At 37.6% G+C, this 18,028-nt stretch overlaps 1 protein-coding gene across 1 annotated transcript in view; it reads right to left on the reverse strand.

Moving 5' to 3' along the window:
- The window catches only part of EYS (eyes shut homolog), a 1,011,092-nt gene that overhangs the window by 60,510 nt on the left and 932,554 nt on the right, over nucleotides 1-18,028 (reverse strand). Inside the window, exon 41 of the mRNA XM_076332996.1 lies at nucleotides 4,872-5,044. Coding sequence (XP_076189111.1) covers nucleotides 4,872-5,044 — 173 coding nt within the window. The remainder of the gene's footprint in view (nucleotides 1-4,871; nucleotides 5,045-18,028) is intronic.

An 18,028-nucleotide genomic window follows, 5' to 3' on the forward strand; every position in this document is an offset into this window, starting at 1 on the left:
ACTCCTCAAATCAACAGTGTTTGGTTATGTGATAAATGCTTGCCTGCACACCCACAAAGCAGCGCAGAGAGACAATGGCAGGTGGGGGGAACTCAATTAATACCCTGCCCCAGCTACTCCCAGCCCCATCCCAGGAGCCATCAGCCCACCACAGGTCCATCTCCACAATCCCAGAGGAACACAGAGCCCAAAGGCAGGCGGGAACCCAAATTAAGGATTCAGAAGAGGGGACACCCTGTCTGGGCCCCTCCCAGGGCTGTCCCAGGAGTCCCTCGGTCCCAGTGTCCAGGTGTGACACCCACCACGATGAGTCAATGCTGGAGCACCTTTTGGACAGAGGGGTGTAACCGCCATGGGGTATGGGACACATTACGGGATGCAGGTGAAGAGCATTTTGGAATAGCACAGGACTTACGGATGTTTAAGGAAGGAACCAAAGGTGGGGAGAAGGAGGGAATTAGGTGATTTGGGGAGGAACAAGTATGGAAAAATAGAGGGATACAGGGACAAAAAGGGCCAGTCACATGTAAATAGTTGGCTGGTCAGTATGCTTGTCTGGCCGTGTCCTTCACCTGATCAGCGCAGCCTGTCCTCTCTTCTAACTTATATTATCATCCCCCATCCCCATTGGCCCATTATGCCTTAGCTATGTAGCTTCTTAAGAGAGATTTCAATATATAATGGTCAACTTGCAGTCATAATAACATGGTCATCTAGTGATAAAAACAAGGAAAGATGTGTAGTGAGAAATAATGTATTTTACTATATATATTTGGAAAAATGGTCATGCTTTTAGGAAGCTTCTCTTGATGTGTCAAGATGAATTGGTGGCAGATGTGTTGTGTTGATGGCAGATGTCTTGATGTGTTGTGATGATACAAGCATAACGTAACTAAGATAAACTCAGAGCAATTGTTCCCAGCCTGCTTAGACTGCAGTATGCTCCATCTGCTTCAGGAACAGAAGAAAGGTCCTTGTTAGTCCCAGGAGCTTGTCTGTTTTTCCATATTTATATAGGTTCGTCTAATAGAAGTTACTATCTGTCCTTAAACTTTTGCCTCATTTGTCATATTTACAGTAGCCCTATAGTTTTCTCACCTTTAGAATGTTGTGCATTCCCCATAAAATGGTGTATTTTTAACTTGTCATGCCAAGCATTTTGTTTTCGGTTTTTTCCATTTAATAGTGATAATAGTTTTATTATCAGTTTTTCTTACACATTTGTAGAGACTGATGTTGTTCTTAGTGTGACTTTGAACTCTTAACAGATGGCAATTGGAGCTCTGATATGGGCAAGACCTGTAGCAGTGGGCTCATTTGTGTCTCTGTCCACATCTTTATTTATCCTTACTTTATCTTTTGTAAATAATCTCTACTGGTAGGAGCAGCAATGCTGGCATGAAATCTGCAGTTCTATTTGGTACATTTGCTATATTAATTTTATCAAATAATCACTGTAACTTCTTGCACATTTTTTGTTGATGAAGACCAACTATTATTTAATAAGCATTTAGGAGAAACAAGCTTTTCTTCAGTGTTTCAGACACAAAGTAGCATGCACTTGGTTACTAATCTTAATAGTACAGACAATATTATTGTATATCTTAAATCGGAGATGATTTGTTAAAAATGCATGCACCTAGACTTTAAATTTTATGGACCATTTCTTTCTAATAAATTTATTATCTGGGCCACTCATTTTGTTATAGTAAACAATTAACTTTGTTTTCTGTTTCTAGTATAATCAATCATAGAATCATTGAGGTTGGAAAAGACCTCTAAGGTCATCAAGTCCAACCATCGACCCAACACCACCACCCACTAAACCATGTCCCTAAGTGCCTCATCTACTCGTCTTTTAAATACCTCCAGGGATGGGGACTCCACCACTTCCCTGGGCAGCCTGTTCCAATGTTTCACCACTCTTTCAGTAAAGAAATTTTTCCTCATATCCAATCTAAACCTCCCCAGGCACAACTTGAGGCCATTTCCTCTCGTCCTATTGCTTGTTACTTGGGAGAAGAGACCGACACCCACCTCGCTACAACCTCCTTTCAGGTAGTTGTAGAGAGCGATGAGGTCTCCCCTCAGCCTCCTTTTCTCCAGGCTGAACAACCCCAGTTCCCTCAGCCGCTCCTCATCAGACTTGTTCTCCAGACCCCTCACCAGCCTCGTTGCCCTTCTCTGGACACGCTCCAGCACCTCAACGTCCTTCTTGTAGTGAGGGGCCCAAAACTGAACACAGTATTTGAGGTGCGGCCTCACCAGGGCCGAGTAGAGGGGCACGATCACTTCCCTACTCCTGCTGGCCACACTATTTCTGATACAGGCCAGGATGCCATTGGCCTTCTTGGCCACCTGGGCACACTGCCGGCTCATGTTCAGCCGGCTGTCGACCAACACCCCCAGGTCCTTCTCTGCTGGGCAGCTTTCCAGCCACTCTTCCCCAAGCCTGTAGCGCTGCATGGGGTTGTTGTGGCCGAAGTGCAGGACCCAATAATTTACATTGTTCTAGCATTGTAATTAGGCAATCTATCATTATCTTCAAATACCTCACCAAATGTATGGCTTTGATGCTGTTAGGGCTATCCCTAAGGCTGCACCCAGCCTTCACTGCATTGCGGCTCCGTTTCTCCCCTCTTTGTTCAGTTTTAGTGTACGTGATAAAAAGGCCTTTTGCAGCTCATTTTAAGTTTCAATGCAAAGTCCAGCTTCACAAGACTTCTGTTTGTGCTCAGTTTATTTCTATTCCTTCTAAACTCTTAAGACACAGTTCAATAAAATAAGTTTTCATATTTCAATAATTTTTTATGTTGTGGGGTTATTGACCCTAGGTTTATACTCTGTCCTACAAAGCTGGGTGTTCTTCCCTGTTTTGCTTGCTTACAGTGATGATCCAGACAGTTTTCCCTTACCACTCAATAAAATTTCAATCTTTCTGTGCTTTCAAAGCCTTCAGCTCTGTAGTCTAATCAAACTAACGAATTTGTGTGCTTTCTCTCAATTTAGGCTCTCTCAATTTTTACTCAGACTCTCAATTTAGAGACAGCTAACTACAAAGAGTTGCAGAAGAGCCTCACTGAACGACTACAGGGAAAAAGCGTTAGATGATACTCAATGTTGACAGTTGTAAATTGAGGTAGATTACAGAAACAGTCCTAGCCTTAGACACAGAATGGTGGGCTCTGAACTGGCCATCAGCATTCAAAGGAAGAGGTTTTAGGAGTTTTAATAAGCAGTTTCATGAAAACGTCAGCGTACTCATAAAAGGAAATAGAATGGAAGAAATGGTTAAGAAAAGGACAGAGAGTAAACCAGAAAAATATCAAACACCACTGTATAAAGCAGTGGCATTATCACACTTTGAATATTGTGGTCAGCTCTGGACCCTCATTTTAAAGAGGATGCAGTGGAACTGAGAAGGAACAAAGAAAGGCAGCCTGGATGACTAAGGATACAGCATGGCTGGTGTCCCAAAAATGAATGAATCAACTTGGACTATTCAGAAATGATTTTGGGAGGGTTATAATAAGGATATATATAAAATCAGGAGAGGCATGGAGAAGGTGAACAGGGAAACATTCATAAAACAGGGAACAACTCTGAAACATCTGTTCTAATGCAGAAGCTTGAGGCATTAATGTCATTAGCAATTGGTGCAGTTAAGCAAACAAATGGAAGTACTTCTGCGCAAGCTATATACTTAAGCTCTGGAGCTCTTTGCCACAGGATATTGTATATCAAGTCTATATGGACTCAAAGACCAATTAGAGAAGTGCATGGAAGAAAAGAAATCTATGAAGGGCTAATCCAGATACCAACCCCAGCACATGAAGCCCCAATGTCTTGTGCTACTGCAAGTTAAGAAAGATTACCAAGGAAGTATCATACGTGTTTCATACACATGCCTACATATTTGCCTTTGGTTATCAATTATCAGGATTAGATGAAAACATGGATAAAACATGAACATTCATCTACTGAGAAATTTGGAAATTAAAATTTTAAATAAGAGGTAAAGATGTATATGATATGAAGAAAAAGACAATGTAGACTTTGATCCGGCCTGAACATTGCTTAATATTTATTTTAAAAGGCACTTCATATGTACTGCTGAATCAGCTCAGAACCAGTGATTATTTTCTATACGCAGATTTTTCAATCATTACTTCTTGCTACAGTGAATGTTAGGGGAAAAGAATACCTTGGATGTTCACACACAGGAATTTCTGACTTAGAACAATCGTTATAATCAATGCTTGAGGAATAAAAGCCCTTCATTTGATAATATTAGTCAAAATGACCTATTTACTTAGTTTTATTAATTTCCCTTCATCCTGCCTTGTGTTTCATAGCAAAGCACTTGGTAAATTTTAATTGTTCCTTTTTTTGACCTGAAAAATGAATCAAATTTTAGCACCTGGTGGTATATTTACAATCCAGAAAGTATTGTTTCTACACTCCTTTTATTTACAAAATGTACAAAGTAATGCTTCCCTAAGTAGAGGAAAAATCAAATTACAGGAGAAATTAATTTCTCCAAAGGAGCTCTCAGTCAAATCTCTCTCTGAGCTTTTCTCCAGGTAAATTACTAAAACATCAGACACTACCTGGTATTTCCTAGCTTGTCTACTCTCAGCTTCTTTGATCCCTCTGTCTCCCTTTCTCTGGCTGACACTTTTATGAAACAACACGTGGGGAGGGTGCTCAGCTCAGACATTCTTTGCTTGTGACTGGATTTTGGCCTGTGTTTGTAGGTGGGGAGGTGGTCACTTTCAGTGTTTTGCCTTCAGAGCATTTGACTTGTTTCTTACCAGAGCTGCTATGAATGATAGAAACTATGACCAATGCATGAAGAGTATGGTTCTTACCATCACTGCAGAGGATGCCAGATCTTCCGTATGGACAAAGGCAAACAGCATCTCGCCTGGACTTTGGAAAACACGTAGCACCATTTCCACATGGATTTTCATCACAAGTTGCGAACTGGCAGAGTTTTCCAGAGTAGAGTTTAGGGCATTCACAAAACCAATTTTCTGCATCACTGACAAATTTAAATTAAAAACAAAAAAATATGTGTAAGTACCAAAATACACTTAAAAAAACCAGGATGGGTTTTACACTCACTGAAAATCAGTGACATTTGACTTATGGTTGTAATATATTTTGTTGTTTTTAGTCTCTTAACGTCTTTTTTTTTTGCTTGTGTACCTGGCATTAGAGATGACAGAATGCTTTATGGGTGACTTGAGTTGACAGGTTCTTTTGGGTTTAATTTTATATTTTAATTTATCTTTCCTTTCATGGTAAGATATGTGACTTTTCTAATGTCTCACTAGTTATTTGTGCTGCTGCTTTCATAACATAGTTGAAATAACTGCTACAGAAAAACAGCTCTTCTATTATGTGTGAAAAAAGGAAAGAAAGTGAAAACAAAAAATGGAAAGTTACTAGTTTACTTTGCAAATGGAAACATCATTTGTACATTCAGGTATTACATATAGCTTGTGACAACAGAGTAGGATGTAAAGAAAAACTGAAATATGAATACTTACAGTAGTGATTATATCAAAAATGAACCAGCATAAACAGGTAATATCTCTGCTTTCATATATCTTGTGTTCTCAGTCATAGAAAGAATGTTAGAATAGGCATGGGAAAAAATAAGTTATAATCAGTCTTGAGGGGTGATAAAATCAAACGTTTAGAAATGTGCATATTCTGTTTGTATGAATTAACTTCTTTTTAGTATACAAAGATAGCACAATGGCAGATATGGTAGGAAAACCAAAATCAGATAGGAAAAGCAGGAGTGTAAGACATCCCATCTATAATTTATTATAAATATAATTTCATTAAAGGTCTTATTTGATTTTCCCTTTGTTTTATGACTGAAATTAGATGACAGCTAGGAAGTCAGTTCATATGATTACTACATATCCTTGGTATTGAACAGAAACATGTCTCTCTTATACTTGATAAGGTCATATGTGCCTGTGGGTATGAATGCAGAAGACATGATGTGAGCTGTATCAAAGCACAGTCATTATGTTTTTCCAGATGATAGCATAATCATTAGGATGTTCAGTGATAAAATGTCAAATACATGTTATTTCTAAAAATCTGTTCACTGCTTATAATATCCATGCAATCAGGTTAGAGAAAATAATCTGGAGCTGAGAGAACTCCTGTATTTTTTAAAAGAGGGAAATAAGTAAGTCTTGTGACAGTCTTTGTGCATAGCAGTTGATTAGTGTGTTTCTAAACTGACCACCCACAGTTCTGGGGAGCGAGGATCTCAGCTGGAGAGTCTACCAGAATGAATCTCATGAATAATGCCTCAAGACACCTTTGCAAAAGAAAATTGCTATCAGCTGCAATAATAAATTTCTGTGTGTAGCCTATTCTATTTATAGATCTGCTGCAGACACAACGAGAGGAATGTAAATGAGATACTGGATTGCTTTCGTTTGTGCAGCATTGGGAAGCCTGCTTTCAACTGTTTTAATATCAGCATTACACAGTTCAGCTAATTAAAAAAGCAACAATAGACTGAATTCTTCCTGGAAATCTACAATTGATGGTGGTGATCTCTAAAACTAGTTATCAAATGTATTTCTGTTTGTTTATAGAAGAGAAGACAGATCACCACTGCTGACTGCCAAAATACAGACACTTTAGTCTTCACCTTTAAAAAAAAAAATTCATACATTGTTCTATTGACCTGTATATGTCAACATTGGCCATTTCTTTTTATAGTCTTCCTTTTGCTATTGTGGAGAAGATTAAAAATAACAGGTCTCATAACAAATTGTGAGGAGTTTATTGTTATCAAAATGAGCAATGTTCTAACATTTCACTATTGATGCCATAACATCCTAATAACAAAGAGTGACTCCCAATAAGGCAAAGAAAACAGTTTTTAAAAAGTTCTGTAAAATAATACAAAGCTTGAAAATATAACAGCTAACCACACAGAAAAAATATCACAGCCAATTCATAAGAATTAGTATACTGAAATACGAAGTCCAAATGACTTCTTATTCCCTCAAAGCAGTCTGTCACTGTACTTGGTTAAGAAGAGGACAAGGTCTCCCATATTCTGCTGAATTAATCTCAGCTGCAAGAAACACATAAATGCTTGAATGACCAGGGACTTCTCTCCTCCCAAGTGTATTTAACAATTTAATGATATCCTGCTATCCTTTATAAATGCAAGAAGCACGTGAAAGGGGACAGCAAATTGGAATGGTAATATTTTGCCTACGCTGTACACCTGTAAATGGCTCCAAGAAAAAGTCATTGGATAATTACATACATGAGCTGAAGAAAGTGAATAATGCGTGAAAGAAACAAGGAAAATATTAGAATTTTGAGGGTGTAAAATTAGAAACAAATTTGGAGTGTTCTGCTGAAATGTGTTATATGTCTATATTAATGTTTGAGTTCAGGTCCAGAGCATGGTTTTGAAGCAAACCTCCTTGTTGTCCCCAGTTGAAATGCCTTGGTTCACATTGTGGAGTGGTCTCAAGAGTAAATGAACTCAATTTCTTTCAGATGAACCCACACCAGAAGATTGTCTCACACATCAGGTACTCCAGCTGCTAATGGGCATTCAGTCCATGGGGCCAGACCAGGTCTAGTGTGAGTTAAAGCTCCCTGAAACATGAATAATGGGGATGTTGAGTCCTCAGCGCTAATTGATTCACCCTGTAAATCTACTCCTATTGAACTACATTATCTGCTAATATGGATGCAGCTTTATAAGCCATCAGAAGAAAATCAGGCAGCCATGGTGTATATTAGATATCAAAAAAGGCTCCAGATTTTAAATTGGAGTACTGACAAACTCCAGAAGTAGACAGAGAAAAAAACCTAACCATCCAGAATTGTCCTGGTTTCGGCAGGGATAGAGTTAATTTCTTTTCTAGTAGCTGGTACAGTGTTTTGGATTTAGGATGAGAACAAAGTTGATAACGCACCGATGTTTTAGTTGTTGCTAGGTAATGCTTACACTAGCCAAGGACCTTTCAGCTTCCCATGTTCTACCGACTGAGAAGGCTGAAGGTGCACAAGAAGCTGGGAGGGGGCACAGCCAAACTGGCCAAAGGGATATTCCATACCATGTGACGTCATGCTCAGTACATAAACTGGGGAAAGCTGGCCGGGGGGGCCGCTGCTCGGGGACTGGCTGGGCATCGGTCGGCGGGTGGTGAGCAATTGTACTGTGCATCACTTGCTTTGTGTATTATTATTATTATTATCATATTATTATTATTATCATTTTATTTCAATTATTAAACTGTTTTTATCTCAACCCACGAGTTTTTCTAACTTGTGCTCTTCCAATTCTCTCCCCCATCCCACCGGGTGGGGGGGAGTGAGAGAGCGGCTGCGTGGTGCTTAGTTGCCGACTGAAGTTAAACCACGACAAGAATCTATGAAGTAATAATGTCACAAACAGTGAGAGAAAATGGGAGAAGAGACAGAAATAGTGTAGAAAAGGAGTGGAAGAGACAAGAACAATACTCCTAGAGCACCATCACCTCACATCACCAGCTTTATAATATAGGAAGAAAAAAGTGTAGGGAAGATGACCTGTTCTCTGACATTCTTATAATCCTCCTCTGGAATGGTAAGAGACGCACCTTTCATTACCATTTCCTATGTTAAAATAATCCTTTGATCTTTGGTCTAGACATTAGATTGGAAAGAAAATCATCAAGAAGCATTTGTATGGTATGACACAATATTGATAATTCAATAATACAAATTCTTCTCCTTGAATTGGTACTACATCAGTGACCTGATTTAATGAAATCAAGGTTTTGTATAAGATTGACACTTTTGAGATGCCAACCCAGGTTTTGATAACTTATTTTTTTTAAATATTGCACAATGCAGAGGAGACTGAATTGTAACACATTAATAATACAGTCACAGCTGCATTTAACCACAGTTTTTGACTTTTAAAATAATTCTGTTTTTAAAAGAAAAGATTATAATCCCTCTGTACAATGTGTCATAACATCATTTGTACTCTAGTGATACAGTGTTGTGGTTCTCCAAAGCAAAGTATGATTTTCTATATGCCTGTGCTTTTTCCATCTCTAAAGTGGGAGCGCTATGCTCTGTGATTCCCACTGAAAGCACTGTACATGCCATTTTTGTAGTCGTATGTGAGAGGGCTTCCCTGAAAGGAAGCACACTCAACACCCTTTAATCATGACAGTGTCAAGCTGAGAATGTCAAAAACTACATGTCACAGTGGGTTCAATATTTAATGACACAAGTTCTTTTAGTGCTCTCACTATATTATCTAGGACAAAGCTATGGAAGTTGGAGGGAACAGCTTCCCAAGCTTCTTCAGTTAATAAATAGTAGATGTAATTCAGTTTATTTTAAAGTTGTTACTATTATTCCTAGTGCCATTTTGTTTTAAATTACTGGAAACTGAAAGGGGCATCATACTTTATCAGTTTAAACTTTAAGTTGAATTACATTTCATGCAAAGATTCATTAAATCTCTTTCTAGAAAATACCAGGATAATGTAAAGGTGATTAGGATCTTCCTTTGAAAGCTTTGTGTAATAGCCAAACCCACAGAAAGTCATTGCAGTCAGAAAAATAACCTTACCTCATCAATAATCTTAAATCTAAAATCTTAAAGTATCAAAAGACAATATATAAAGGAGGCATTTCTTCCTTGTGCACAGCAGGCGTTTTTCTAGTATATAATATATCTGCCAATCTTTCCTTGTATTATACAGCTCCCAAAAATCAATTCAGCTTTCCTGCTGCTTTAGTACTTTCACCCAGGTTTCCTCAATTATGGTATCTTCTCTAGATCTGAGTGCTTTTGTTAGCTTTACAGTTTTGAATCCTTTTCTCCCCTATCTGGAATTATTATTCTGCAAGCTCTGGTGACTCACTTTAAATTTCCTTTCCTTTCACTGAAAGCAGTTTCTAAACTGCTTCTCTTTATATAAACAACCACTGACAGGCTCTCTTTAAACCAAGTCTAAATCACCTGTGAACTAAATTGGTTTTGAAAACTCTTAGGGAAAATATTTCCAGATTGGTTGGGTGCACTCGTGGAAAAAAGCTTTTGCTTTAAATTTTCTTTGATGCAGGCTTATACTCAGAGTTATACTGGTTCTAGCATGGACTAGGTGATCATGGACCACCACTAAATAGGTGGTCACATTTAAAAGATACTTCCAAGTTCTTTGATCCAGGTTAAAAGTATTGGAGTGGGAAGGTTCCAATTCCACTTCAAAAAGGAGAACAGGAGTGACAAAAAGGTTCCAACACCTCACTTGCCTGCTGCCAACATATAAGAAAGAGACCATTGTGTACAAAATGGTTCAGCTCAAACACAAAATTAATTTATAGGACCCAACTAAGAAATTTAGTTAAATAAATGCTTAATCCATCCCAGTCAGACAACAATGAACATCTGCTCAATCTTATCATTAAGCATATGAGTTTCACTGAATAAGAATACACTCCTGAAACAATACCTAAACCTTAGAGTGTTTACTGGAGTTGTGTTTGAGTTAGTTATAACTTGGGAAGGACAGAATTTGGTTTATGGAAATGATGAAGGAGGAACAGCTCTTGCTTATTGGCAGAATATCTATTTCAGACCTTCAAAGATGCCATTATTTTCAGGAATTTAGGGCTGTTAAAAATTATTTTAAAATGTACTCATTCAAATACCTAACACAGTACTATCTAACTTTTCAGGATCATGAAGCCTCTTCTGCAGTCTTTTATAAACCCTTTTTAACCTCCATTTTCCACTCAGATGGTGAATATACAGGTGATTCCACATCACATAAAGGATACACGTCCATTAAGAAGTATGATGCATAAAAAGTCCTATCCTGTAATGTGACGATTATGACCATTCCTGTCACACAAGAGGATACACAATTGTGGTATCAAGCACTTCTGGACGCATAACACTTAACGGTGGATGGTTAAGGATCCCTCAGGAAAAAGTAGAGCAAACAATGGTTGGTGAGAACAATTTCTGTGGGCAGCAATCCATTCCCTGGCCACATCTAGGAAGAGAACTAATGGTCTGTCAGGCTGGGTCCATCGTAAGGGTTGTAATTAGCTCTGACACTACTCCTTTCCCCAACCACCCCAGTCTTTTCAGTTAAATCTACATTTTATCTTGCCTTGTGTTGTATGGGAAAAATAGTAAATAGATGTTATCATCTGCTAAAATGTATTTATAAAAGTGAAATGAAAAGTTTTTTTTAAAACGTTGAAAGGCACTGATTTTGGTAATAAAAAATTAACACTATACGAAACATGGCCAGGGAAGCACATAAAAGTTTTCAACAGCATAAGGTAGAAGCCAGATCTCCACCTCTCACTGAAATCACACGCTGCCTAACTTCTGTTTGTTCTTTGAAAATCTCTCATAATTCCTTATTGCAGAAAGTTTCCAATTGCTCCCAGCAGTCCCCAGAGCCCTAAACAGCCTTTGCTTCAATATATCTACTATTTGCAGCAGGACTTGTGAGCATCATAGCCAAAGCAGTAACACTGAACATTGGTGTGCAGCATATTGCTTGTTGCACTGTTTTCATTAAACATGCATTGTAAACTATTACTCATTTCTGTTAGAATTTTAAAACAATCTTTTAGCACAAAAACATTCATTTCTTCAATGTTAGATGAATTTATAGGTTGCAGAACTATGTAACTTAGCAATTTCCAAGATTTCAAAGTCTCCTCACAGAGCAACTGCAGTTTGTTACACTGACCGTGAGGAGATAGATAACAACAAAATTGAAGAACAAAAACTTGAATAGTTTGTAAAATAACAGCATTTACTTTAAATTCACAACATAATAATTTTGAATTAAAATGACTATAATCTAAATCCAGAACTGTCTACTGTGGAAAGAGAAACAAAGTTAGTGTAAATCTAGGTGTTCGTTATACTTTCCTCTCTTTCTCAGTTTCTTCCTAATATTTCTTTTCTGTTTCTAAAACAGATTTTTTTATTTATGTATTTATTATTTTAGACTTTCATAGATGAAAACTCTTCCTATTCCATTCTGAATTCAACTGACAGAAAGAAGTTTTTATAACCACTTCTTCATTGCATTGTCACTAGTTCAATGTGGCTCACATCATTGGCCTGCATATGATCATGGCCATCATGTCAGTGGCTCAGCATTTCCTTTGTATCTATTTAGCACCTATTACCCTTTCTATTTTAAAAACATTCTTAATCATAAGGATTTGATCATTGGTACTTTCTTGTAAGCCTGGTCTATGTTCAAGGCTGGAAGCCAGGAATCTCTTAAGAACTTGCATAAAAGGGTAAGTTAGGCTTTGAACTTGCAGGGCATCATCACCTTCCCACAGTGATTTGCCCTAGTCACACAACTACTTCCCAATACCTCCTGTTAATTCAACTGCACAGCCTTCTTTTCAATTCTAGGTACCATCTCAGGTCCTTCTAGTTTCAGCTCAGTCTCTGAACTTTCTGTTTCTCGCTCAACAAAATGGAGGTCATTTTACCATACGCACATAACACAGTGTAATTTTTACATGTGAGCATTAACGTCTATAAAACACGTAAAATGAAATGCACACTAAGCTATGAATAAAAACAGCAATTACAAAATGCTCTCTGAAAACCTGACAACGTCATAATGAGACAAGGTAAACCATAGCTGCTTTGAACTGACATCATCTTTACCATTCACTTTGGATACTCCCTTTTCTAACAATCCTACAAACGCCATGAGATAAATTCTGAATGAATGAACTTCATGGAGAAGAATCCGAACTGAACCTTTCTTAGAGGGTCCATCTTTCCACATTATCTCTGCACCCTATTTTTCTCAGTGATTGCCAAAAGAAAATTTGTACCTCGCTTGTTCATTTCTCAATAAAAACACAAAACTGGGTGCAGAGGCATGCACTCTGCTTTCTCTCCGGAAAGCTAACAAAGCCACAAGAAGTTTTAACTGGGACAGAGCAGGTATTATGACAAAGCTTTTCTGTGGAAGGGGATGACTATGAGCCATATTTTTACAACAATATTTTAACATTAATGAGAAAGTCATATCTCTCCATTTTGCCTATTCAAACCTTGCACATAATTTCTAATTTTTTAATTATATTTGTTGTCTATCCATGGACCTTGGGAGCTTGCTGGTTTTTTCTGATTCTTTAAGCTGAGACAGGAGAAGATAATATTCCTCCCTTCAAATCATGCCTCGAAGCAGTAAGCATTCATGGACAGATATTCTCTGTGTTTGCACAGTGGCTAGTGAAATGTAGCCCCTTGTTCCTTCTGCTTATGCATTACAGCAAATATGATCAAATAATAACATAAACTAATATATATTAAAAAAATGTACTTTTCTTGTACCATCTCATGGTTTAAATATTATATTAAAAATGCACCACTGACCTAATCAGCAAAAATGGCAGTGCAGGACACTGCCTGGACTTTTACACGTTCTTTGAAAGAGTATAACTTGAGATGTAACTAAAAGTCATTTGCCTATAGAAAATATTTTTTCAAGCTCCTGGCCAAATGAAGTTAATGACTATATATACAGCATAGGAGGCTATAGCCTCTCAAACATCAAATCTTAGGAATGTTGTGGGCTGAATTCATTTCTATTAACACCTGAATCTAAACCTATTATGAAGCTTGAGGTGATATATGAATGACACAAGCAATTGCACATACCATATTTTCTACAAATTTATTGCTTACAGAAGGTGATAGATTAGCCAAAATTCTCTGGTTGGCACAAACTAGATAATGTAAGTTTCTTTACCAATGACCAAGGTAATTTCTCTGCCTCAGAAGGTAATTCACAGCTCTGTGCCTTTTCAATCTGTGGTTTCTTTGACTGGCAAGAGCTTTAACTCTAATATAGATAACTCTTAGAGAATTGAAATAAGACTCTGGGAAGTTCCCAAAGAGCTTTGTACAGCCCTCAGACTGGAATATCATCAGTCACATGATGTAACTGAATTGGTAGGTCATGTTTGAAGAACACCAATTTTCAGGAATCACCTCACATATACTGGGAGATAAAGTCTAGAGTTAATTCTTATCTCAGCCCAACAGTGGTGTTTCATCACTGGAGATATATTTAATTACACCATAAGCATGGAATGCATGGTGGTGAAATCCAGGAAAAAAAAAAAAATCTAAGCATGCTAGATCTTTGTTGTTCTTAGAACAAGAACAGTAAAATTGGCCTCCATAAGGCATTGCACTCTCATGTTGAATGTATTATAAAAAATTCCCACAACAAAATACCATTTTTTTGACTTTGAAAACAAAATGCCTCTTAAAGCTTCTGGGTGTCTATCCTCTGTCTGTCTCTTTCTTCCCATCTCTTTGAGATTCACTTAATTCCTCATTGTAGTCCACATATCTTCTTCTACTGTCAGTAATAAGAGAGGAGAAGAAAGCTACAGCACTGTGCATCCTTTCTCTGAGGTGCCACCAGCTCTCAGGAGTAAGAAATCCCTGCAGCACAGGATTTCTGTTTATACATTAACTGAAATGTAGGACGTTAAGGAAAACTTCATCGATTCCCTTTGCCCATGGCTCTTTCTGAATACCTACAATTAACTCAGACTAAGCTATTTCTTTAAATGACATCAAAGGTAGGTCACAAAAATGGAAAACAAAAAGCAGTTAGGAACATAAGTGTGTTTGAAGGACCAAATCTTGACCTGTCTACCACAGTTTTCTCCTACTGCAAATTAAAGATAACATATAGAAGACTGCACAAACCTTTTACAAAGACTAATTGCTTAAGCTTGCACAACTATTTGAACATGAGAAGGGCAAGAGAAGTGCTGAATACTAGATCTACTGACAACATTGGCTGAAGTCAAAAGTTAGCAATCACTTCGTGCTTTCAATTTTTTTAGAATATAGCCTTTATCAATAGCTTGAGTTGTTCTGTCTTGTAGATTGACCTTTTGCTCATTTTGACTTTGATTGCTGCCTCAGCTCTGAATTTCACACATTCCTGGATGATGGCTATGACTTATGAAGGATATAAGGTGCCTAAAAACTGTGAAATCAAATGCTATAAAACTGAGTGTTGGCATTTTTCAAACATGCAAGAACTGTAACTGTTAGAGTTGTTCCATTGTTGAGGATTAGCATAGTTGGGTGACACACCCAACTAACAGGCTAAATTAATGCAAAATGCAACAGAAAAAGTCTGTTTTGCAGCTGACCTTTATAATTGGTACAAAAAGCCATTTGTGTATCATTTTCTCAAACAGACCTAACTTAAAATGCTATGAGATTAGTCTCTCTCAAGCTTGCACTCAAGAGGTCAGGTAAACCAGGTAGCCTGACTTATTTGCAGCAAAAGGTAAATGACTATCTTGAAAAAGTAAATCACAGGAGAATTTATGTTAGAGGAAAACCATTGCATCACAGCATCATTAACAATACTGTTATTTGCTTCTGGACTTCCTTCAGAGAAACAAGTCAGTTCCTCTTCCTTGATATCATAATGCTGATCCATTTCTTTACATTTATGCAGAAGAATAACAGGAAGTTATTCTGCCAGTCTGGCTCTACAGGCTATCTTATCTTGCAAGCTTCAGGGGAATGGGAATAAGCCATTCTTTTAAATAAGACACTTGAACTTACAGATGAATGACTAAAGTAACGCAAAGTCAGACTGGAAATACATATGTAATAATTTACATTTAATCAAAGTGGTGTTTAGAGTAGTTTTGTGGAAAAAGCAGACATACAATTTTACATTGTTCTCTGGATATAGGGTGTCTATAACTAAGGTTTAGCACGATGGTGTCTGTGACAATATTAACCCTTGAATGTAAATGAACTTCTTCACATCTTCTGAACATTTTTTATTTTCCAGTGTGCATCAGTATGAAGTCTATCCATGTAAAATGAAAGTACTGGAACAATTGCTAATAACAACCTGATATTACACTGTCTCATTCTAATGTCTGAATATTTTATAGATATGGCTGTTTGCTGCTGGGTGGAATGAGTGGTGCTTCAGTCTCTAACATACACTGTACTCTTCTGACAGAAAGACTTCTATCCCACTGATTCAGTAGCAAGGATGGTGATTTGAAAGGTCTATCGGTATTTTTGCCATAGAATTTCAAGGCTATATCTACACAGCAGAATGAGGAGATCATGGAAGTAGAATTAGACATATTTGACTTAGCTTTAATCTAATTAGCACTGTTACCACCTGCAGTGAGAACATGGCAGGATGTTTCATCCTGACTGCTAATCCTTCAAGAAAAGCAGGGCTTTTATTCAGTTTACTAGCATGTATTGATATTACTACTCATTCTATCTTCATGAAAACTACCTTAGTTGAGCCTTTTCTACAACCATTATCTCTTTATTTTGGTTTATAGGCATGCCCTCTGTGTATCCATAGAAACAAGTACAGAATGAACTGTGATGCCTTGTGGTCACACGTTTGTTTTGAAGTTACCACATAATGGAAGTGAGAGTGCCTTAAAAAAAACAAGCATGGAAAAAATAAGATAGAGTGCTAACGCAGCCAGAGGAAAGAATACGTTTTAACCTTTCCTGTTTACTTCCTTCAGTCAACTTACAACAAACATAGTTACCAAATCCATATTGGCTGCAATACTAATGCAGAAATTTCTTCCTTTGACATCAATACTCCTATAAGTGAAATGCACATTAGAGCTAGTAAGCATGGTTTTCTATTCCAACAGCTCAGTTAATAGGTTGGGGAAGAAAGTTAAACATCCTGCTTGTGGGTACACAGTGATTTGGTAATGGCAGTAGGTGCTTGGAGTTTTCCCAAGCTTCTAGGTTCAGTTGGCCAAATCAGGACAGCTCTACTGAAATCTGTGGTGCTCTTGAAAAGTCACAGCTTTTCACACACTGCAACACAAATGGGCATAATCAGAATCAGAAATTTAATTTTGGGGTGCTCAGATGGAAGAAGGCAAACTAGAATCCCATTCTCTATTTCTGGACTGCTTATGCTTTAAAAACAAACTTATTGACAAAGAGAAAAAGTAATCCCGGATTACCGACTAGAACCTCAGTTCTCTCAATTTCTGTTATATGCCTGACCAAAGGTAGGGACAGTTCCCCTACTGATTATTCCTGGTCCAGAGCAACAGACTCTTTCACTCTTGCATTGCTGCCTACAAAGTTCTTCACTTCCGAAGAGGAGGTGAAAAATGCTCCCAGAAAGCTTCTGAGAGACTTGGGTACTTAAAGACTAACCTAGAACAGGGCCTGGAGTCCAAAAGTGATTTGAGATCTGTACCATAAATTACCCTAGAATCCTGAGAACTTGATAGAATCTGAGGTTGTGTAACATTTTTATTTTACAGGTTAAAAATTAAGAATACAAATGTCATCTGTGCTAGCCAAATGAATTATACAATTATTAGTCAAAGGAGAACAATTTCTTTGTTAACTAATTCCATTTTCTGACATGCTTTGCAAAGCCTTTTTAAGAGAATCAGGACTGGAAGGAAGTTCCCTGGCATTGAGGTCCCCCCACAACTAAATAGCTTTCACATCAAAGAATATGTTTCTCTTGAAACTCCTACCTGTGACTGAATTTCCAACACAATAGCTTTTAATGTGTTGAAGAGTCAGACCATGGTGTGAATGTTCAGCTTGTGTCTGAACCAGATGACTGGTTTCATGAGGATCATAATCTTCAGCACAGCGGCAGATGCTTTAATGCAGATAAAGATCTCCATGAAACCACTTAGGAACTACAGAAGCTGGTAAAACAGCTGAATTCTTTGATGCACGTGCTTCTCCTCATTGCAAAAAAGAAAAAAAAAAAAAAGAGTTCTGGCTTTACTCAAGGTCACGTAGTCCCGAAAAGTTAATACTCAGAAATATGCTGTTGTGTGACAAATCAGGATGTGATACAAATCAAAATAAAAAATACTGGATTTGTATGCAGAGTCGGTAATCAAATTGTTTTTTGTGTTGGATATTGAAGAAAAG

This window comes from Aptenodytes patagonicus, chromosome 3 (genome assembly GCF_965638725.1).
Source record: "Aptenodytes patagonicus chromosome 3, bAptPat1.pri.cur, whole genome shotgun sequence".
NCBI classification, from domain to species: domain Eukaryota; kingdom Metazoa; phylum Chordata; class Aves; order Sphenisciformes; family Spheniscidae; genus Aptenodytes; species Aptenodytes patagonicus.